At 45.6% G+C, this 23,284-nt stretch overlaps 1 protein-coding gene across 2 annotated transcripts in view; it reads right to left on the bottom strand.

Annotated features, from left to right (window-relative positions):
• Positions 1 to 23,284, bottom strand: part of GFRA1 (GDNF family receptor alpha 1) — a 264,489-nt gene that overhangs the window by 40,168 nt on the left and 201,037 nt on the right. For both annotated transcript variants that reach the window (XM_077454931.1, XM_077454932.1), the window contains exons 5-6: positions 10,419 to 10,528; positions 6,035 to 6,169 (exon numbers count right to left, since the gene is read on the bottom strand). In XM_077454931.1, coding sequence (XP_077311057.1) covers positions 6,035 to 6,169; positions 10,419 to 10,528 — 245 coding nt within the window. The remainder of the gene's footprint in view (positions 1 to 6,034; positions 6,170 to 10,418; positions 10,529 to 23,284) is intronic.

The following is a 23,284-nucleotide window of genomic DNA, read 5'->3' as shown; positions in this document are numbered from 1 at the left end:
TGCCTGAGCAATGTGTGTCGGAACAGCCACTTTTTCTCTCTGCCTGAAGAGCACGTGACAGGGTGACAACACAGGAGTACAATTTGGACACAAGGATAGAGCGTTATCACCCTATAACAGAAAGTGTCTGAGCAAGGACTGTCATGGCAGTATCATCATTATTTTAATGAAAGCTGTAGATTTAGAAAGATCAAAATGGCTTTTGAAATGTATGTATTAAAGGTTATATGAAATTGTTTTGTGATAGGGTTTACATCAACTTTAAGGCTGCTTTCACACTACTCAGTTGCAAAAATGTGGTAAACTCATAAGTAAGGCCTGGAGCGAGAGGAATAAAATGGAAAGGATAGTGAAGGGCTGGCATAACAGGGTGATAAGGGTTAGCAACTATGGGGTTAAGGAAGTGTAAGTGGAGAAAGGGGAGAGCTTGTATGTGCAAGGATCAACAGGATGGGGAGGGGCATGGTAGTTGATTTAAGGTGGAGGTGGGGTCTCCTAGGCATCAGTGGAGGGACAGGTGACAAGGCAGGCATTTTCACGCTGCTGCTTGTCACATCCAGAGATTACATGGCTGATGCCGACAGGATCCTGACCCAGCTACGAGCGGCTGCTGCATCAAAGGGGCCAGAGTGGCTGCAAATCCAGGTAGCAGCCCTGTGGGGGGACCAGAAATCCAGATCGGCTGTGGGGGGGTGGGACATCCCACATGCGTGGCGATCTAGGCTGCCAGAGCGTTTTTTCACCGAGTTCGCCAGTACAGAAAAGGGGCTCTGATGGCAAAAGTGGACATCAAATCCTCTTTTCGTTTATTCCCTGTTCGCCCGGACAGTTTCCGGCTTCTGGGGTGCTGTTGTCAAGACAGTTTCTACATAGGTTACTGCTTGCGGAAGGGATGCTCAGTTTCCTGTGCTCTGTTTGAGAAGTTCAGTTATTTTATGGAATGGGTAGTCCGTGATGTATCTGGGGTAAATTCCGTCATCCATTATTTGGATGATTTCCATTGCGTGGGGCCACCTTTGTTGAAAGTGTGTAAGATCCTTTTGTCCACGCAGCAGCACACTGCAGGCATGTTCGGTATTCAATTGGCTGCGGACAAGACGGAGGGCCCGACTACCATGCTAAGTTTCTTGGGAATAGTCCTCGACTCGGACGCCATGTAGTGTCGTTTGTCAGAGGAAAAATTGGTGGCCCTCAAGACAGAGATACGTGGGATATTGGGACTATGCAAGATCCAGCTGCAGATGCTGCAATCCATGTTGGGTAAGCTGAATTTTGCATGCCGCATTATTATCATGGGCAGGACTTTTTGACGACGGCTGTCGGCTGCCACCGCGGGGGTTACATCCACTGCCCATTTTATCTGTCTCAAGCAGGAGCATCAGGAGGATTTGAGGGTTTGGCACTCATTTCTGGAACACTATAATGGAAGATCGGTATGGCTGTCTGGGCTGGTGAGTAATTTTGACCTGGAGCTGTTTATGGACACAGCCAGGTCTTCAAGTTATGGGCCCTTCTACCAGGGTAATTGGAGTGCGGAACCTTGGCCGCGTTCCTGGGTAGACGCAGGTTTTCTTGGCCATGGAAATATGGGGTGAGTTGTTTCAAAACTTGAAAATTCATTTGAAATACGACAACATGGGCGTGGTTCATGTTATTAACCACATCTCAGCGTTGTCACAACCCGTCATCAGGCTGTTGCGGCATATGGTGTTATGTTGCCTGCAGTTGAACATACTTCTGTATGCTGTGCACCTCCCGGGGGTAGACAATACGTTAGCTGACTAATTGTCTTGGTTTCAGTGGGACAGGTTTCAGGAACTTGCACCAGTGGCAGAGCAAACGGGGGTCCCTTGTCCTAGGTGGCTGTGGGAGATTGCCTTGGAGTTGGTGGCCGGGATGGATCAGAAGGTCGGTGAATGAGGCTACATGGACGGCCTACTCAAAGGTATGGCGGGAATGGATGGAGGTGTTGCATTTAGCTGGGGTGGAGCAGGGAGACTCGGAAGTACGGCTGGTGGTTCTGTACTTTGTTTCTAGGAACATGGAGCAAGGAGTGTAGGTGTCTGCCCTGGAGTGAAAAGTGGCAGGTTTGGCATTTTTCTTTAAGTTACAGGGTTGGGTGGATTTTACAAAGGATTTTTGGGTTCAGCAAGTGGTAAAAGGATATAGGAAGTCTCCTAAAGAGGCCCATGTTCTTTAGTGATTTACAGGCCATTTTTGAGGGATCGGGCTCATTATGTTCCTCCGAATACGAGGTTGTCTTATTCAAGGCAGCTTTTTCCCTAGCATTTTTTGGGGAATTCCGGATTAGTAAACTGGTCAGCCCATCTCGTAAGGTCCCGGGGGAAATATTGGTGCAAGATGTGCTCTGTAGTGGGGACCAATTGCAAGTTTTGCTACGCAGGTCAAAGACAGACCAGGCGGCCGAAGGAGTGTGGGTGCAATTGTTTAAACTGCCGGGTTCCCCGGTATGTCCGGTAAGGGTGGTGCGGGAGTTTATAGATATGCGCCCAGTTGTGGAGGGTCCATTCCTAATACATGGGGATGGGGCTCTGTTGTCCAAGTTTCATTCTATAGCCATCTATAGGAAGGGGCTTTAGGGCAGTGGGCTTGGAGGAAAGATAGTATGCTTGGCACTCCTTCCGTTTCAGGGCGGCCACGGAGGCCACACAGTGCGGGCTGGACTAAGCAGCTGTTAGGTGGGTTGGCAGATGGGACTCCAACATTCGTCCACATTTTTAGTGGATTGATTATTGTTTAATCAAAAGGGGGTGTACTATGGACGACTGGGTTATGGTGTAGAGCTTTTCATGTTGGGTGAGTATTCCTGGGAGATTAATTTTATCCAGTTGTTTTTGTTATTTTCCTTCAGATGGAGTGCAGCCATGCCTCGTCTGGATCTTGGGCCATCCCTATATTTTGGGGCCAGGCGAGTGGACATTAGACCAGATGGGAGGCAGCTGGGGATTTCCAGAAGGGAGACATGTGTTCGCTGGTTAGGGGTACCAGGGATGATGTGGAGCAGGGTTGTTTGGGCCTGAGGTGCATAAATTTATACGCCTGGACAGGCCATCTGACATATTAGCGCTTTGTGTCAGTTGGAACGATCTGGGGGTTCGTTCCAGTAGGGAGCTGATTATAGATATTAAAATCGATTTCCTTTGGCTCCTTATGGCCTTCCCCAATATAATGGTGTTGTGGTCCGACATGGTGGCTCAGACGAATTGGCACATGGCGAGGTCGGTTGAGAATCAACAAAACTTGCATAAAGGTTAATAAAGTGGTGGGGCAATTTTTTATTCGAAATGGTGGCATGGTTATCCGCCATTTGGAATTGGAGTCTGATACCGGGCTGTACCTAAGAGGGGATGGAGTCCATTTATCTGCGGTGGGAATAGATTTATGGTCCCTGGGGTTTAAAGGGCATTGTGGGTGTGGAGGGGCCTGCAAAGGTAAGGTGTCACCCTTTTGGGCGGTGGTTGGTCTTTTGACGGTGTAAGAAAAGACTTTAGAGATGGAAGTGTGGGGGACTCATCGGAGGTATGTGCCCCTCTGGTGTATTCCAGTTAAATAGGTTAACCGGAATATAGTAATGGTTGCACTGCGGGTAGTGGCGGTTTGTGTTCACGGCTGCAGGCCTATTATGGTAAAAGGGCCCACAGTGCAGAAGTGAAATAGTATTGGATTTCTGGGTGCCATCAAAAGACCAACAGGCTAAAAATTGTTATGCTGTTTCAGATGTTGATGTGATAATAATGTTAATTTTAATACGTGTTTTGTTAATAAAGAAGGCTGCTATGGCCATTTGTGCTCCATTTTCAGGTGTGGTCTCATTAATTGGAAATAATATTAAGGGGTAGGTTGAGTACTATAGTCGGGCAGACATAAGAAGTTTGGGAACACCTGATCTACACTTGTCATGTGTTTTTTGCCACATTTGCAGTGTTTCCAGTGCTTTTTGCACTTGTGAAAAAAAGACATGCGAGTCAAAAAACTCACCAAAAACGCAACCTCGGGTGCATTGTTTGATGCATGTTTGCTGTGTTTTTGATACTCTTTCTGGTCATTTCAATGGGAGGTGCATTTTTGGTGCATTTGTGCTTCAAACATACATGAAAAATGCAGCATGTAGGACTTTTAAAAATGCAACTGACCTGCAACTGACCTGCAACTGACTGGTGTGAAGTGTTCCAAAGGATTTAATGGTCATGCATTTTTCTTCCGCTTTTGGTAAGGCAAAAACAGAAGACAAATGATCAGTGGGTGCTAGGTACAGGGTGCAGAGTTCCGGAGAGTGCAGAGTTCAGGTGGGTGCTAAGTACAGGGTGCAGAGTTCAGGTGGGTGCTAGGTACAGGATGCAGAGTTCAGGTGGGTGCTAGGTACAGGGCGCAGAGTTCAGGTGGGTGCTAGGTACAGGGCGCAGAGTTCAGATGGGTGCTAGGTACAGGGCACAGAGTTCAAGTGGGTGCTAGGTACAGGGTGCAGAGTTTAGAAGGGTGCAGAGTTCAGGAGAGAGCAGAGTTCAGGAGAGAGCAGAGTTCAGGAGAGAGCAGAGTTCAGGAGAGTGTTCGATACAGGGTGCAGAGTTCAGAAGGGTGCAGAGTTCAGGTGGGTGCTAGGTACAGGATGCAGAGTTCAGGTGGGTGCTAGGTACAGGGTGCAGAGTTTAGGAGAGTGCAGAGTTCAGGTGGGTGCTAGATACATGGTGCAGAGTTCAGGTGGGTGCTGGGTACGGGTGCAGAGTTCAGGTGGGTGCTGGGTACGGGGTGCAGAGTTTAGGAGAGTTCAGAGTTCAGGTGGGTGCTAGATACATGGTGCAGAGTTCAGGTGGGTGCTGGGTACGGGTGCAGAGTTCAGGTGGGTGCTGGGTACAGGGTGCAGAGTTCAGGTGGGTGCAGAGTTCAGCTGGGTGCTAGATACAGGGTGCAGAGTTCAGGTGGGTACTGGGTACAGGGTGCAGAGTTCAGGTGGGTGCTAGGTACAGGGTGCAGAGTTTCGGAGAGTGCAGAGTTCAGGAGAGTGCAGAGTTCAAGTGGGTGCTGGGTACAGGGTGCAGAGTTCAGGTGGGTGCTAGGTACAGGGTGCAGAGTTCAGGAGGGTGCCGTGTTCAGGAGAGTGCAGAGTTCAGGTGGATGCTAGGTACAGGGTGTAGAGTTAAGGTGGGTGCTGGGTACAGGGTGCAGAGTTAAGGTGGGTTCTGGGTACAGGGTGCAGAGTTCAGGTGGGTGCTAGGTACAGGGTGCAGAGTTCAAGAGGGTGCTAGGTACAGGGTGCAGAGTTCAGGTGGGTGCTAGGTACAGGGTGCAGAGTTCAGGAGGGTGCAGTGTTCAGGAGAGTGCAGAGTTCAGGTGGATGCTAGGTACAGGGTGTAGAGTTAAGGTGGGTGCTGGGTACAGGGTGCAGAGTTAAGGTGGGTTCTGGGTACAGGGTGCAGAGTTCAGGTAGGTGCTAGGTACAGGGTGCAGAGTTCAAGAGGGTGCTAGGTACAGGGTGCAGAGTTCAAGAGGGTGCTAGGTACAGGGTGCAGAGTTCAGTAGGGGGCTAGGTACAGGGTGCAGAGTTCAGGTGTTGCTAGGTACAAGGTTTCCACCCTAAAATTGCCATCCATGCCAGGATTGTCTTCCCCCTCCCAGCATAATGTACAATTGTCACTCTAAATGGTCATTTAAAAAAGTCCTTAGCATATTGAAGGGGGAGAGAAGAATCAGGGAATGCAACACATAAGCAGCTTTACCGCTTGTGGTATTGGCAAACTAACTCCAGCCTCTGTCAGATTGTCTCCACTAACACTGCAAAAGGAAGTGGTAGAAATTTCCCATAGTGGGGCCACAGACAACAGTAAAAACCTGACAGAGGTCCTGCCTGTTCTGTACTCTAGCCAAAAAAAAAAAAGTTTTAGCCGGAGTGTCACATCAGAACAAAGCAGATCGTTCAGATTGTGTTCAAACAACCAAGAAATGTTCACAGGTGGGCATGACCCAATTCTTCCCAATCTGAGATATATGGAGGAGATTTGTGATGACAGGTACTCACTGAGACAGAGGTTGTCCTTGAAGAAATTGAGGAATTTCAGGCAGTCGTCCATGTAGTTGCCGCTGTTGAGGCAGTCACACCAGGGAGACACGCTGAGGCTGGTGGACTCGATGTAGTTTGGGGTGATCCCTGTACCTGGAATTATTATACAAAACCCGCTCAGAAAACAGTTCTGGAAAAGACAGCCTACATTTTCATCCAAGAGCATATGTCTGGGATCTGGAATCATGCTGCAATGCATGTGCGCTGGAGCTGCTTTGTCTTAATGGGTTTGGATACCATTCAAAATGAATGCCATAGTGGCTGGTGGTGCCACTCAATTTAAATGCAACTGTAACCCACTTTGGCCTTCATTTTGAATGGCACCTCCAACCCATTAAAGCAACGCAGCTCCGATGCACATGCATTGCACATGCACTGCAGCAGACCAAACCAAACAGTAGTGCGTTTCCATACTCAGAGGTGTGCTGCATCACAAAAAAAATGTGGCACATCTGTTTTTTGGTCCATTCCTGTACATTGACCGCCCTTTCAATGAATGGGCTGCCTTATTGCAATGCACAGTAACACATAACCCATTGGGGGAGATTTACTAAAATTGGCACACACAGAATCTGGTGCAGCTGTGCATAGTAACCAATCAGCTTCCAGGTTTTAACCCTCGTTCACACTAAACACGGCTTTGAAATCATGCAACTTCAACTGAACTCGCATAATTTCAAAGCCACATTTCAGTCTGATTCAGGGGCGACTTGAAAGACAGGTTCATGCACAGATGTCTGTTGAAATCGCCTCAGAAGTCGCCAAAAATAGTGCAGGAACTATTTTTGGAAATCGGTGAGGTGCTGCAAAGTCAGCGTCGCACCGATTAGGGCGCTCCTATTGCCGGCAATAGGCTCCGATTCGACATGCGATTTCACCTGTCAAATCACATGACAAATCGTGCCGATGTGAACAGAGGCTTATTGTCAAAGCTCAATTGAACAAGCTGAAGTTAGAAGCTGATTGGTTGCTGTGCACAGCTGCATCAGATTCTGTGTGCATCAGTTTTAGTAAATCTCCCCATTGTGCATTAATGCAATGAGAAATGAAAATCCAGTCTCATGGGGAGATTTACTAAAACTGGAGAGTGCAAAATCTGGTGCAGCTCTGCATAGAAACCAATCAGCTTCCAGGTTATTTTGTCAAGGCTTAATTGAACAAGCTGAAGTTAGAAACTGATTGGGTACCATGCGCAACTGCACCAGGTTTTGCATTCTCCAGTTTTAGTAAATCTCTCCTATAGCATGTTAGTATTATAAAACAATCTTTAAGGAAGTGAAACAATCACATTGTTTAGAGTAGCCAAAGGAACATTGTTTTCTTTTTTTAATTCATGCAACTTTTGTTCTCCCTCTGAGACAGCTTCTCTATAATTGAATCTCCATACAGAGCTGTACAGAATACAGATAGAGGGAGGTGATTGACTTATTCAGCTGTGTTTTTAACATCAACATAAGCTATTTAGCAGTTTAACCCTTTCCCACCAGCCCTTAATATATTCCTAAATGTTGGAGGTATTATCTGACCTTTCTGATCTCTGTGATTGGCTGGCACAGTGATCACGTGATCGGGAGATCATCCTACCTACTGGTAGAGAACAGCCCAGTCCCCCGCTGGGGGTATGTGACGAAGCACATGCCTAGCACAAAACAGCGATATGCAGGGCTTTTTTTCTTAAAGAATAGGTGCTGAAACTCAACCATGACCCCCCAAACCCCTCCCCCTACACACACCCTCCAAATCACATCAAATAGTGGGTGTGGTCAGTCAAATTTCATGAAAAGTAGGAGGGTCTTAAAGGGGCATTACATACAGAGTGCAGAGTTCAGGGGGGGTTACACACACAGAGTGCCGAGCTGTCACTTGTAAACACAGAAACCAGACTTCTGTGTTTACAAGTGTTTGTGGTGAGCAGCCCAGCCCCCCCCAAGGGTCTGAGCCACAGGTGGTGGAACTGAGTTCCACCAAATTCCCCCTGAAAAAAAGCCCTGGCGATATGTATATGCCACATATACTATATTGTGAAAAGTATCAGGACACCTGCCTTTTACAACCTCTCCTGAACGATTTAACTTGACAGATAGTAACCCACGTTTAAAATGCGATTTGCCGCATTTAGCCACAATTGTGTTTAGAAGCGTTTGAAAAAATATATATATATATATATATATATATATATATATATATATATATATATATATATATATACATACATACACATATATACACACACATATATATTATTTTTTTAATAGGCAAAAATGAAATGCTGCTAAACGTGAGTTACCGCATTTAGCCGCGTTTAGCGTCTGAAACGTCGGAAACTTTGGCGTCTGAACTCATTTTTTTGACTTGAAAGAAAAGCCTATAAAAGCAACTGCCTAAAAACATTAAACAAACCTATGTACATTGTGGTAGTATGGTACCCCACCAGCAGAAGAATGCAGGGTTCTCAACCAGGCAGGTTGAGGGGCTCCAGGAAAGTTGTTTATTTGTGAGGAAACTGGCTTTTCAGTTTCCTCTGTGTTTTCAAAAATCCAGTTTGGGACCTGGAGCCCGGAGATTCCATAGTGTTATTGGTGGGACGGAATCTCCAATCCTGGGACCGGGTTTTGGGAACAGCCAGAAGTCTGGCTGGATGATTGCACAGGTGGGTCCTGGGTTTAAAACAGATCCAAGACCATGGTTCTGGGTTCCACCCTCCCGAGGAGTCCAGGTGAGTAAGGGAGAAGTGTGCATGTCTGCACAGGTCGGTCTGTCAGAGCAGACAGAGGGTCCAAGCTTGTGGGCTGAAAAAGAAGGTAGTAAAGCGTGCTGAGGTACTGGGTGTACAGGAACTCTGTTACAGAGCCAAGAGGGCTGCAGCATAAGCCTGAGCAGCAGTGCTGCTAAAGAGAGCCAGGTGGCTTGGTATTTTTGGTTCTACTTACATTATTGCTATGGAAAGCTGAAACCCCTGTGTGGGCAACTCTTCTGTTATCAGACTTTTCTTTCTTTAATAAAAGTGGGCCTACAGGCCCTTAAAACGACATATCTGGCGTGGACTCAGCTCACTGGTAAGCTCTACTCTTAAGCTAAAATAACCCCCAAATATTACAACATGTACACATAAGATAACATGGATGAGTTCAGGGGTAGTTGCATCAAACTGCCTCTGAACGTCCGTTTACCAGCAGCAGTGTATATGAAGCCTTAGTCCATAGGGTTAAATATTAGGTTAGCCCACCCTTTGCAGCTATAAGAGCTTCAACTCTTCTGGGAAGGCTGTCCACAAGGTTTAGGAGTGTGTCTATGGGAATGTTTGACCATTCTTCCATGTCTTTATGAACCTTGCTTTGTGCACTGGTCCAAATTATTTGGTTGAGGGGGGATCATGGTTTGGGGTTGTCTTTCAGGGGTTGGGCTTGGCCCCTTAGGTCCAGTGAAGGAAACTCTTAAGGCGTCAGCATACCAAGACATTTTGGACAATTTCATGCTCCCAACTTTGTGGGAACAATTTGGGGATGGCTCCTTCCTTTTCCAACATGACTGCGCACCAGTGCACAAAGGGGTGGAGGAACTTTACTGGCCTGCACAGGGTCCTGACCTCAACCCCACAGAGCACCTCTGAGATCAATTAGTGAGGAGACTGTGAACCAGGCCTTCTCATCCAACATCAGTGCCTGACCTCACAAATGTGCTTGTAGAAGAATGGTCAAACATTCCCACAAACACACTCCTAAACCTTGTGGACAGCCTTCCCAGAAGCTGTTATAGCTGTTATAGCTGCAAAGGGTGGGCCAACTCAATATTGAACCCTACAGACTAAGACTGGGATGCCAATAAAGTTCATGTAAAGGCAGGAGTCCCAATACTTTTGACAATATAGTGTATATCCAGATAACAAGCTGGAAGGAGTTAGGCTAGATTATTGTTTCAGCAAAAGAGTTAATGTTAGACTGATTATTTATATTAGAAAAGCCTAGTGTCCACCTCCTGGCAATATTAAGTAAATATGAAAAATTTCTATGTTGTTTTATTAAATTTTTTATATATGAATTATTTATGAACTAAAATCCCTATATAACTACACTCTGAGCTCAGATGTATTAGAAATGCGCATATAAGGTCGAAACACGTTGCACAAACATGGCGCTGATCAATGTCAGTAGTCGTTCTGTATAACACGGCTTGGATTGTAGTTTTATTGACCTCCTTGCTGGAGCTGCCAGCGCAGTGATGGAAGTGTAATAATATTTACAATAAGGATATAATTTGCGCTCCCTCCAATACACAATTATTACATCACAGAAGAGCGCTCATATTAATTACAACATCTGACATTTCTACAAAGCGCCCCTACCGATCAGGCCGGAATAAGCTAAGAGGCATTCCGCGTAGTTTTCCTTCAGGCACCCGCTGACCGATCGCGGGTCAGGCTGGCAGTCGTTGAGGAAATGTGCAAGTCGGGATCTGAAACAGAAAGGAAAACTATTCAGTAATGATAAATATGGCGGTTATAGCGGACCTCTCAGTTCCATTACAAATCTGCATGAATAAAGTCCTGACCTGTCATAATATACAGCAATAGTGTCATTTCTCAGAACAGCTCCACCTTTTATTATTAAAAAAACATCCTTCAGCTTAAGCTGGTGACTTTGCCTAGACTGAGGTGAGGTCATCAGTCTGCTGCAGGCAGGAATAAGCATTTCCTCAGTCTCCTTTCTCTCTGTGATTACTCAGACCAGTCTTTCTCAACCAGATCACTGTGAGCATGGGACCCAGTTTTTCCCGGATCAGCTACATTGGCTGAAAGGGCGGGCCAGTCACCAGCACCATAACACCCAATGACTATGTGCGGACTCTGATGCGAGGGGGGCTGTTTGACTGAAGATCCCTGTGATGGGAGGACTCAAATGTGATGGGGAGTCTCTAATGTGAAGGGGTGTCTGACAAGAAGGGGGGTATGTGATGGGGGACCCCTGGAATGATAGGGGACCTCTGATGTAAAGGGGGGCTCTGTGGTGATGGGGAGACTCATGTATAGGGGGCCGCTGATGTAAAGGGGGGTTCTGTGGTGATGGGGAGACTCATGTATAGGGGGCCTTTGATGTAAAGGGGGCTCTGTGGTGATGGGGATACTCGTGTATATAGGAGGCCTCTGTGGTGATGGGGAGATTCATATATAGGGGGCCTCTGATGTAAAGGGGGGCTCTGTGGTGATGGAGAGACTAGTGTATAGGGGGCCGCTGATGTAAAGGGGGGCTCTGTGGTGATGGGGAGACTCGTGTATAGGGGGTCTCTGAAGTAAAGGGGGCTCCATGGTGATGGGGAGACTCATATTCATGTATAGGGGGTCTCTGATGTAAAGGGGGGCTCCATGGTGATGGGGAGACTCATGTATAGGGGGTCTCTGATGTAAAGGGGGGCTCTGTGGTGATTGGGAGACTCATGTATAGGGGGCATCTGATGTAAAGGGGGTCTCTGTGGTGATGGGGGAGACTCATGTATAGGGGGTCTCTGAAGTAAAGGGGGTTCCATGGTGATGGGGAGACTCATATTCATGTATAGGGGGCCTCTGATGTAAAGGGGGGCTCTGTGGTGATGGGGAGACTCATGTATAGGGGGTCTCTGATGTAAAGGGGGGCTCCATGGTGATGGGGAGACTCATGTATAGGGGGTCTCTGATGTAAAGGGGGGCTCTGTGGTGATGGGGAGACTCATGTATAGGGGTCTCTGATCCATACCGCGCTCCATACACTGAAAAGATTTTCCATCTTCTCAGAGAAGCGACTGAAAACCATAAAAGTGCAAAATGTTTTTTACTGGCTTCATTTCTAATTTAGTAAATCTCTCAGATACTCTCCTCCCGATACTCTTTAAATTGTTTACAATTCTTCCCGTTTTTTTTTCTTTTCATTTCCAATCTGATATTGTGAGAAAATAAAAGTCATATTTGTTCCAATTTAACAGCATAGTAATTACATTTATCTGCATGTCTGCCGCCTGAATTCCAATGAGACGAGGTGAGAAGACGCCAGAGGGACCCTGAATTTATCTTACAACATTTGGTATTATATCCCCCAGGTGCCCATACACTCTACAATTATTCAGTGTAAGTGTCAGAGTGTCACTTCTAGTGGGGGGGGGGGGGGGGGGCATTAGAGTGTAAGCTCCTATGGTGAAGAAACAGATGTGATTGGCTTGGGGTGCAGCACTATGGAATATGTCAAAGCTATATAATTATAAATGTATAATAAAATGGTGTGTGACTGTGGTGAGATATTAGAGTGTAACCTTTCTTTTACCCTATATTATACCAAATCTCCTCCAACCCTAAACTTTGAAACTACAATTTTTACTATGTATCTAATCCAGTTATTAAACTTTATACATGTTTATCTTCAGCTAAAATGTGTTAAACTAATATATCCCAAATTACATGACTGTTTTTATAGTATTCACCTCCTGTTAATATACTGAGAAGCCTCATTTCACACTTTTATACATTCTACTTAAAGCGGAGGTCCACCCTAAAATGGACCTTCCGCTCATCGGAATCCTCCCCCCCTCCGGCGCCACAATTGGCACCTTTCAGGGGGGAGGGGGGTGCAGTTACCGGGATAATCCAGGTAACTGCACCCACTTCCGGGATAGCTCTCTGCGGAAAGGGGGGTAGATTACGCCCCTTTCCGCAAGTGCCCGCCCCCTTCCGCAAGTGCCCCGCTGCCTGCTGGGAAACACACAGATCCCAGAGGCAGCGGGGACCGTCCTTATTGCGCAGCGCTACTCGCGCATGCGCAGTAGGGAACCGGGAAATGAAGCCGAAAGGCTCCATTTCCTGATTCCCATACCCAATATGGCGGCGGCAGCACCCGAGTACCGATCTAGAGATCGGCTTCGGGTGCCGACATCGCGGGCGCGCTGGACAGGTAAGGCCGCGTACACACGGGCGGACTGTTCGCCCAACTTTGTTCGTCAAACAGTACGACAAACAGTCCGCTCAAAATTTGCATGAACGGACTTGACCACACACGATGAACGAACAGTCCGCTGAAAGCGTGCGCGATGACGTGAACGGCACGTACGACGGGACTAGAAAAACGACGTCCTATACACTGCAATGCAACCTTCGCCGTGTAAATTCTTTCTGAGCATGCGCGAGACTTAGTTTGTCGAACAAGCCTACACACGAGCGGACTGTCCGCTCAAACCAAGTTTCAGCGGACTGTCTTACGGGAATTTCCCGAAAAACTTTGTTCGTCAGACTGTCCGCTGAAACTGTCCGCTGAAGCCCACACACGAGCGGACTGTCCGCCGAAACACTGTTCAGCGGACAAAGTTGGGCGAACAGTCCGCCCGTGTGTACGCGGCCTAAGTGTCACTATTTTAAAAGTCAACAGCTGCAGTATTTGTAGCTGCTGGCTTTAAAAAAAAAAAAAAAAACGCGGAGTCCCGCTTTAACTATAAATCTATTGTATGACTCTTTTTATTGCATTATATTCAATAAAATATTTTAAAAGAGATATTAGAGTGTAAGCTTCTCTGGTGAAGAGACTGATGTGACTGGCTCAGTGATCTCTGTACAGCACTGTGGTATATGTCAGAGCTATAAAAATGTATAATATTAGTATATGACTGTATTGGGAACATTATTGTATGACTCTTTTTATTGCATTATATTCAATAAAATATTTGAAAAGAGATATTAGAGTGTAAGCTCATCTGGTGCAGAGAATGAGGTGACTGACTCAGTTTTCTCTGTATAGCACTGTGACATATGTCAGAGCTATATAAATGTATAATAATAATAATAATAATAACGTGTGACTGTGGTAGGACATTAGAGTGTAAGTTCCTCTGGATCAGAGACTGGTGTGAATGACCCAGCACTCTCTGTACAGCAGTATATATCAGAGCTATATAAATGTATAATATTAGTGTAGGACTGTGGTGGGACATTAGATTGTAAGCTCCCCTGGTGCAGGGAATGATATGAACTACACAATACAGTTAATTCAATGTAAATATTTATTTTATAATGTCAAAAGTTGGTAGCTGAGCCCCATCTTTCCCTCTGACCCTTCCTCATGGCCACTGACCAATACAGAGAACGGTGATACACAAGGTAGCATCATAGGTGGGCCGGAGGCATCTGTGATTGACAGAGTAGAAGTAAAATGGCCCAATAGGACAATGCCCTAGCCAATTATCCACCACTTCATTCTTTATAGGCACAGTTCATATACGATGGCGGTTTCTGCACACATTTTCATTGGAAAATACTGTTTCCCCATTGACCTACAGATTACCCATGCACAGTTGTCTTTCCCATCTCTGCTGATAATTGCTACTTTCAGAGGTCTCAAGAAAAATATTGATGGCTGGGATGGAAGTTGCAACCATGTGAGTGGCAACCTGTATGAGATGAATGATGGGCCCTCCTATTAGCATCCTAACCATAAAGGTGACCAAAACTCACCCATTCATTTCATTAAGTACATTGTGCCTGCTGAAGGTCACCACCCTGCAGGAGGTCTGGGGTCATCACATCTCCAAACCACAATTTAAAGGCAATGAACTTTCACAATTCTTATCTATCCTCTCTATCGGCGTTCCTTTGATCCCTCAGTTGAAAAGTAATTTACAAGTTAACGATTACCAAGTTCCTGCATAGGTCATCTTAGAAGTCTCCTCATTAGGAGAACATCACAAGAACCTCCTTGTTACTTTTAATGGTTATCCAAACATTCCATCATGTATTTATATACAATGCCTTCTCACATCTATGGAAGGAGGTCCTTCATCTACTAAAAGCCACATTGTCATGGTGAGTTTACGTTGTCCAATAAAAGTCCCATCTGATTCTGTCCATGGTGATCTCTGGGGTACAGTTATCGCTAGTTGAAGACTTGTAATGTAAACCAAAGAAACAATTCAGTACTGACCATGATACTTTTTAAATTTGCATGTACATACAATTTTTCAGGACAAGCTTTTTGGGTATGTCTCCTTCTTCAAGGTCCAAGCAGGACTCCAGTGAACGAAGACACCATTTGGAGAGAATTTTGTGTACAAGGGCCCTTCACACCATTGGAGTGTTCTTATGTTATTTTATTATTATACAGGATTTACATAGGGCCAACAGTTTACGCAGTGCTTTACAATATAAAGGGGGACAGAATATTTACAACAGGATTCAATACAAAAGGAATAAGAGGGTCCTGCTCATGGAGCTTACAATCGAAAAAGATTGGAGGTCCCTTAGATTTAGACATTATGTGCAGTAGGCCCCTCCATGCCTGTCCGGCGTGTTGTGGTGCATTACTACATGATAGTAATGTGCGGTATTTTGCATGGCAACATGAAGGCAACTGATTCACTTGCAATTGGCGGCCGACGCACTACAACACACAAAATATTAGGCGGAAACTTTTTTTTCCAATGCACCGCAGTGCAATTAAAAGTAAAAAAAACACGTGTTCATTTATGCTAGTGGCTGGTGTTAAAACCCTGCGGTTTAGCTGCATTTTTATCTGCAACTGCACAGCAACAAGGATCCAGCATTTAGGGGAGGGGGGGGGGGGGGTTAAAACAAGCAGTACAATGCCATCTTACTGCCTGTTAAATGTTTTTTGAAGGGTGTTCTGAAGTTGCAATGTGCGCAGTCATGTTGGAACAGGAAGACGACATCCCCAAAATGTTCCCACAAAGTTGGGAGCATGAAATTGCCCAAAATGTCTTGGTATGCTGACGCCTTAAGAGTTCCTTTCACTGGAACTAAGGGGCCTAGCTTAACCCCTGAACATCAACCCCATACCATAATCCCCCACCAAATGATTTGGACCAGTGCACAAAGCAAGGTCCATAAAGACATGGATGAGCGAGTTTGGGGTGGAAGAACTTGACTGTCCTGCACAGAGTCCTGACCTCAACCCGATAGAACACCTTTGAGATAAATTAGAGCGGAGACTGCGAGCCAGGCCTTCTCGTCCAAAATCAGTACCTAACCTTACAAATGCTCTTCTGGAAGAATGGTCAAACATTCCCATAGACACACTCCTAAACCTTGTGGACAGCCTCCCCCGAAGAGTTGAAGCTGTAATAGCTGCAAAGGTTGGGCCAACTCAATATTGAACCCTACAGATTAACCACTTGAGATCCGCGCTATAGTCAAATGACGGCTACAGCGCGGATCTCCTTTTCTGGGACTACGTCTATTGACGTCGTCCCGTGCACGAGCGGCCTGCGCGCTCCCTGAGGGGCGCGCGCGGCGCGCTCTGTGATCGGCGAGTCTACGAGACTCGCCTGATCACCGATCCGTGCAAGGGGTCGATCCCGACCCCTTATCACGTGATCAGCTGTCAGCCAATGACAACTGATCATGTGATATAATGGAGCCGGTAATCGGCTATTATTCCTCCTTGTGCTGACAGCGCGAGGAGAAAAAAAAAAAGCCGATCACGGCCAGCCCTGCTAGTGCCCACCTGCCCCCTGCCAGTGCCCACCTGCCCCCTGCAAGTGCCACATTAAAAAAAGTAAGTGCCCCCCGTCAGTGCCACCCAGCAGTGCCCACAGTGCCACCCAGCAGTGCCCGCAGTGCCCACAATCTGCCTTAACAAAGGTGCTGCACCCCAGTGCCACATATCCGTGCCCATCAGTGTCATCTACCAGTGCCCAGCAGTGCCACCTATCAGTGCCCATCAGTCCCATCTATCAGTGGTACCTGTCAGTGCCCATCCGTGCCACGAATCTGTGCCACCCATCCGTGCCATCTTATGTGCCCATCTTTGCCCATCAGTGCCGCCTTATCTGTGCCCATCGGTGCTGCCTTATCTGTGCCTATTTGTGCCGCCTAAACTATGCCTATCAGTGCCCACCAATGCAGCCCATCAGTGCCCACCAATGCAGCCCATCAGTGCCCACCAATGCAGCCCATCAGTGCCCACCAGTGCAGCCATTCAATGAAGGAGAAAAATTACCCGTTTGCTAAATTTTATAACAAACTATTAAACATGATTTTTTTTTTTTGCATCTTTTTTTGTTTGTTTAGCAAAAAATAAAACTCTGAGCTGTAATTAAATACCACCAAAAGAAAGCTCTATTTGTGGGAAAAAAATTTCATTTGGGTACAGTGTTGTATGCCCGCGCAATTGTCATTCAAAGTGCATCAGCGCTGAAAGCTGAAAATTGGTCTGGGACTGAGGGGGGTTTAAGTGCCCAGTAAGCAAGTGGTTAAAGCCCTGTACACACAATCGGATTTTCAGACGGGAAATGTTTGATGTTAGGCTGTTGGCGGAAAATCTGACCGTGTGTATGCTCCATTGGACAATTGTTGTCGGACTTTTCGCCAACAAAATGTTGGCTAGCATGTCTTCAAATTTTCCGCCATTTGCTGGTGATACTGATGGAGTTATTGCAAACAAATTTTAAAAGGCTTTTTTTGCTAATGATATCAAGAATAATAATATTATGCTTTTATTTTTTTTGGGCAAGTTACCACAACACCATTATCCCGTCATTTATAAGATCAAAAGATACAACTATGTTGGTGTCCCTTATCAATTTTACATTGTATTTTTTTAAATGTAACTGCCTACTCCCAAACTGTCATTTGAAGTAAAACAAATAGCCAAGTATTATTCTACACATTTTTTTTTATTGTGCATTAAAAAAAAAAAAATTAGACATGCTATCTGCCAACAGAACTTAACCAAAAAGTGCATTCTATGCATCCAAAAATATAGAAAATATACCAAATCAAATCATTATTCAACCAAAATAATAATTTCAAAGCAATAACTCCAAGGCCAATAATAAATAACACGTTATCTCCTCCGATTCTGCAACATGTCTGGTTGACGAACGGCCGTTCAGAAATGAACTGAAAAGCGTAAAATGAAAAACACATAAAGAAAAGCGTGAATCAACACTCACCAAACTTCTACTAACATGAAATTAGCAGAAGGAGCCCAAAGGGTGGTGCTAAAGAGATGAAAAACCACATAGTACGTCACTACGTACGTATTTGTTGGGCAACATTTGTGTGACCGTGTGTACGCAAGACAAGTTTGAGCCAACACGTGTCAGACACAATTCCACGGTTTTGTTGTCAGAAAGTCAGATCGTATGGCTGGGATGCGTATAAAGGCAGGTGTCCCAGTACTTTTAGCAATATAGTGTATCTTGTTTGCTCTAGAAACTGAGGACTGGTATTAAATACTGTCTAGGGATGAGCTCCGGCGTGTCCGCACAGCCCACATGCAGAGCCCGCCAGGAAGTCGTCACTGTGCTGCGCTAATCACAGGCAGTGAGACATTTCCAATCTCTGCAGCCGCGCATCGGGACAACGTCTCACTGCCTGTGATTAGCGAAGCGCTGTGCTGACTTCCTGGCGGGCTTAGCACATGAGCTGTGCGAACACGTCAGAGCCCATCCCTAATGCAGTCATTAAAGCTTAATTAAAGCAGACTGGCATTGAGTGTTTTTATTAAATCTAATTATATTTTCCCTCCATATATTTGCCTCCAAGAAAGAACTGAAATCCAATGAATAAAAGGGGTGGACCAGGGACACATTCAGACTGGGGAGGAAAGTGCTAGATTTTACTGGACATCAGGGGCGGACTGACAACTCATGGGGCCCCCCGGGCAATAGGTGAAGATTATGGGGCCCCCAGGCAATAGGAGATTATGGGGCCCCCAGGCAATAGATTATGGGGCCAGACAGTATACACACACACATACAGTATACACACAGGCACACAATATACACACACACACACTGAAAAGGTACTGGAGAGGCGGGTCAGCTATAATCTTGGGATTTAAAAAAACAATACAGATTTTTACATACTGTCCCTGTTTTTTTTGAGGCTGGCAACCCTGATGGGGCCCTGTAGTGGCATGGGGCCCTCGGGCAGTGCCCGAGAGCCCCGAATGGTCAGTCCGCCCCTGCTGGACATCCTCCAGCCAGGAAATGATCCAGGCTCTATCTAACTTGCTGCAGCTTCTAAAGCACATTGTGAGAATTGTGAGAAGCTCACAGTGTGCAGTGGAATCAGAGTAAGCCATTTCAGTACAGGAGAGGAGCCGGTACAACCGTACAGGGAAGGCCGGAGGTCAGATGTACAGTAAATTTATGATCTACTAAAAACATGGAAGATGGTCTAGAATTTGTCCACACGTCTATCTCTGGTTCAGGTTGGGTTTGAAAAAAAAAAAAAAAAACTCCTAGAACCCTAAAACATTGAGTTTACATTCACTTTGAGTTTTCCAACAGATTAGAAAGTTTCTATTGAATTTTTAAACAATTCTCTGTTTGCTTTCCCGGCTCATTTTATCCGAGGAACAAAATCCATCCTGGTGTGACTCATTACCGCTGTCGTGTGACATTAGAGCCGAGTCTTTCCTGTGTATTGTCCGTCACGCGCTGCTGAGCGCCAGGACCGGTGTGCCCGTGTCTCCGCCAGGGAGGGGATGCGTGGAAGGAAGTGGGAAATGTTGGGTAATTGAGGTAATTGCAGGAGAAAATTGGAAGGAGGAAAGTCAATTCTCCTCTGAGCAGCCAAGCAGCACCGGGAGGCTCTTAATTGCCGATTGTACAAGGCCAATCTTCTGTGATAAAGATCAACAGAGGACTCCAGAAACCTGAAATCACTCAGCGGCATGGGTTGGTCTACACATATTAAAGCGGTATTAAATGTACACATTTCGTATATTGCAGCGCACCAGTTCTTAGGCTTCATGTACACGAGACGTTGTTCAACCTCTCCTGAAAGATTTAACTTGACAGCTGGAAACCGCCGTCTGAAAACAGCTGTTTCGCTGCGTTTTATATTCTGCATTCAGTCACATTTAGCCACGTTTGCGTCTCGAAACATTTGAAAAAAATATTTTTTTTCAAAATGGGCAAAAATTAAAAACTCATATAAATGAAATGCGGCTAAACGCGTTTGGCGTTTGAAATGCCTCTAAACACAGCTTCTGAACGCATTTTTTTTTTTTTGGGGTTCCAAAAAAAGCCTCTAAATACAACTGCCTAGAAACAACTATAAAGGACCCTGTGTACATGTACTGATAGGATAACATAGAAGGGTTCAGGAGCAGTTGAAAAAAATCCCCAACTGCCCCTATACGCGAGTTTAACAGCAGCAGTGTACATGAGGCCTTAGATGTGATGGGTGTATTGGTTTCCTTTTTTAAGGCTTTATTTTTTTTTTGTATTATCACCTGGTGATCCAGCCAGCAAGTCTGTTTTTCAAAAGCAGAAGCTCTCCAGCAGAATGTATCAGTTTACATGGAGGAGACAAGCCATTTACCATTGACAGTGATCAGCTTTTATTTATGAATGCAAAACCTTTATACCAAAAAAAATCCTTGCTGCCACTAACTTTAAAGTGTGAGCTGAAGTTTGGCTTTGATCTGTGTCTAAATCTGCTAATACATTGGACACCCCCCCCCCCCCTCCTGTTGACAATTCTGCTGTGCCTCCTGTGCTCCTACATCCAGAGTTGTGTCTCACTCATACAGAATGTGTTTCTGGCCAGATCACCAGGTGAAAACAGAGGGGAAAAAACCCAAAAAAGGAAAACGAATTCAGCCAATATATTTAACCACTTCACCCCCGGACCATTTGGCTGGCCAAAGACCAGAGCACTCTTTGCGATTCGGCACTGCGTCTCTTTAACTGACAATTGCGCGGTCATGCGACATGGATCCCAAACAAAATGTACGTCCTTTTTTTTCCCCACAAATAGAGCTTTCTTTTGGCGGTATTTGATCACCTCTGCGGTTTTTATTTTTTGCGCTATAAACAAAAAAAGTGACAATTTTGAAAAAAACTATTTTTTTTTACTTTTTGCTATAACTATTCCCCTAAAAGAAATAAAAAAAAACATTTTTTTTTTCCTAAGTTTAAGCCGATATGTATTCTACATATTTTTGGTAAAACAAAATCACAATAAGCGTATATTGATTGGTTTGCGCAAAAGTTATAGCGTCTATAAAATAGGGGATAGTTTTATGGAATTTTTCTTAATTTTTATTTTTTTTACTAGTAATGGCCGCGATCAGTGATTTTTATCATGACTGCGACATTATGGCGGACACGTTGGCAAGTTTTGCCCCTTTTTTGGACCATTGGCATTAATACAGCAATCAGTGCGATTAAAAACGCATTGATTACTGTAAAAATGTCACTGGCAGTGAAGGGGTTAACAGGAAGGGCAGTGAAGGGGTTAAGTGTGTCCTAATTTGTGTTCTAACTGAATGGGGAGGGGACTGTGCAGGGAAACTAACATATCGCTGTTCATACTCTGTATGAACAAACGATCTATCACTTCTCCCCTCAGAGAACTGGAAACTGTATGTTTAGTGTTTACACACACAGTTCCGGGTTCTCCATGTGCCCTGACCGATTGCAGGAGCACAGTCAGTGGTGATCGAGACCACCGGGCACTCGTATTGGCTCAGGGAGCGAGAGGGGGGTGTGCGCGCACACACCCCCTAGTGGCCAGAGGGCGAAGCGACATTACATAACATCGTTTTTGCCCAGCCATGCCATTCTGCCACAGTACAACTGCTGCGGCTGGTCGGCATGTGGTTAATGATTGATAAGTAGTAGTATAACACATTTGTGGTTTTGGGTTTAATACCGCTTTTATGTACATTTGTAGAATTTTATGTAGATAAGGGGTTGATTAACTAAAACTGAAGAGTGCAAAATCTGGTGCAGCTGTGCATGGTAGCCAATCAGCTTCTAACTTCAGTTTGTTCAATTAGACCCCTTTCACACTGGGGCGCATTGCAGGCGCTACAGCGATAAAAACAGCGCCTGCAAACCGACCTGAAACAGCTGCTGCTGTGTCTCCAGTGTGAAAGCCCCGAGGGCTTGCACACTGGAGCGGTGCGCTGGTAGGGCATCAGAAAAAGTCCTGCCAGCAGCTTTTTTAGAGTGGTGAACTCACCGCTCATCCCCATTGAAATCAATGGAGCAGCACTGCGATACCGCCGGCAAAACCCCACTCCTGCAGCGTTTTGCGGGCAGATTTAACCCCTTTCGGGCGCTGGGGGGGGGGGGGGGGTTAAAACTGCCCCGCTAGTGGCTTAATAGTGCAGCTAAAGCGACGGTAAAATGGCGCTAAAATAGCGCCGCTTTACTGCTGACACCCTAGGATGCTCGGTGTGAAAGGGCCCTGAAGCTTTGACAATTAAACATGGAAGCTGATTGGTTTCTATGCACAGCTGCACCAGATTTTGCACTCTCCAGGTTTAGTAAAGCAACATAGTCCCCTAAGGGGTAAGATCAACCTGTCAATTACAGTTCTCCACAAAATGTCTTATCAAATTAGGATTCAGAGATGGAAGTTACAGAATGAGAGCAATAAAAGTTATCTAATGGGCTAAGGGTACGGGATATGAAAGGGCCACCATGGGGTAATGTGTATAATAGGCTACTATAGGGTACTGGCATGTCATTGGTCACCGAAGAGTACAGAGCTTAATTAGCTACCTAAGGTATGGAATGCAATAGACTGTCACTGGGTATCATTTCTGATAGGCTCCCATAGGGTACATGATCCAAGAAGCTGCCATGGAATCTGATAGGCTTCCAAGGGGTATGGGATCTGATAAGCTGGCATAGAATAGGATACCTGATAGGCTGTCATGGGAAATGGGAACTAATATGCTAACATGGGGTACATGATCTGATATCCTATCAGTGGGTATGGGATCTGTTAAGCTGCTCTGCAGAAAAAGATCTGATAGGATGTCATTATGTATGGGATCTGATAGGATGTCATTATGTATGGGATCTGATAATCTGCTCTAGAGTATGGGATCTGAAAGGGGCTGTTATTGGGTATGGATGTGATATCCTTTCATGATCTGATAAGCTGCTCTAGAGGAGTTGTTCTCAACCCTGTCCTCAAATATACCTACCAGGCCATGTTTGGGAATTTCTCTGAGATAAAATAGCTGTCCAAAATACCAAGACATTGACTCTGATTTAAAGCACCTGTGCAAGAAAGAAAAATCTGCAAACATGACCTGTTGAAGGTACTTGAGGACAAGGTTAAGAACCACTGTTCTGGAGTAAGGATGAGCTCCGGCGTGTTCGCATGGTCCATGTGCAGAGCCCGCCAGGAAGTTGGTGCAGTGCTGTGCTAATCACAGGCAGTGAGACGTTGCCCCGATGCGCGGCTGCAAAGATCGGGCAATATCTCAC

Source organism: Lithobates pipiens, unplaced genomic scaffold (genome assembly GCF_037356315.1).
Source record: "Lithobates pipiens isolate NorthernLeopardFrog02 unplaced genomic scaffold, aLitPip1_a1.2 Scaffold_25, whole genome shotgun sequence".
Taxonomy (NCBI): domain Eukaryota; kingdom Metazoa; phylum Chordata; class Amphibia; order Anura; family Ranidae; genus Lithobates; species Lithobates pipiens.
This window is presented reverse-complemented; position numbering and strand designations above follow the sequence as displayed.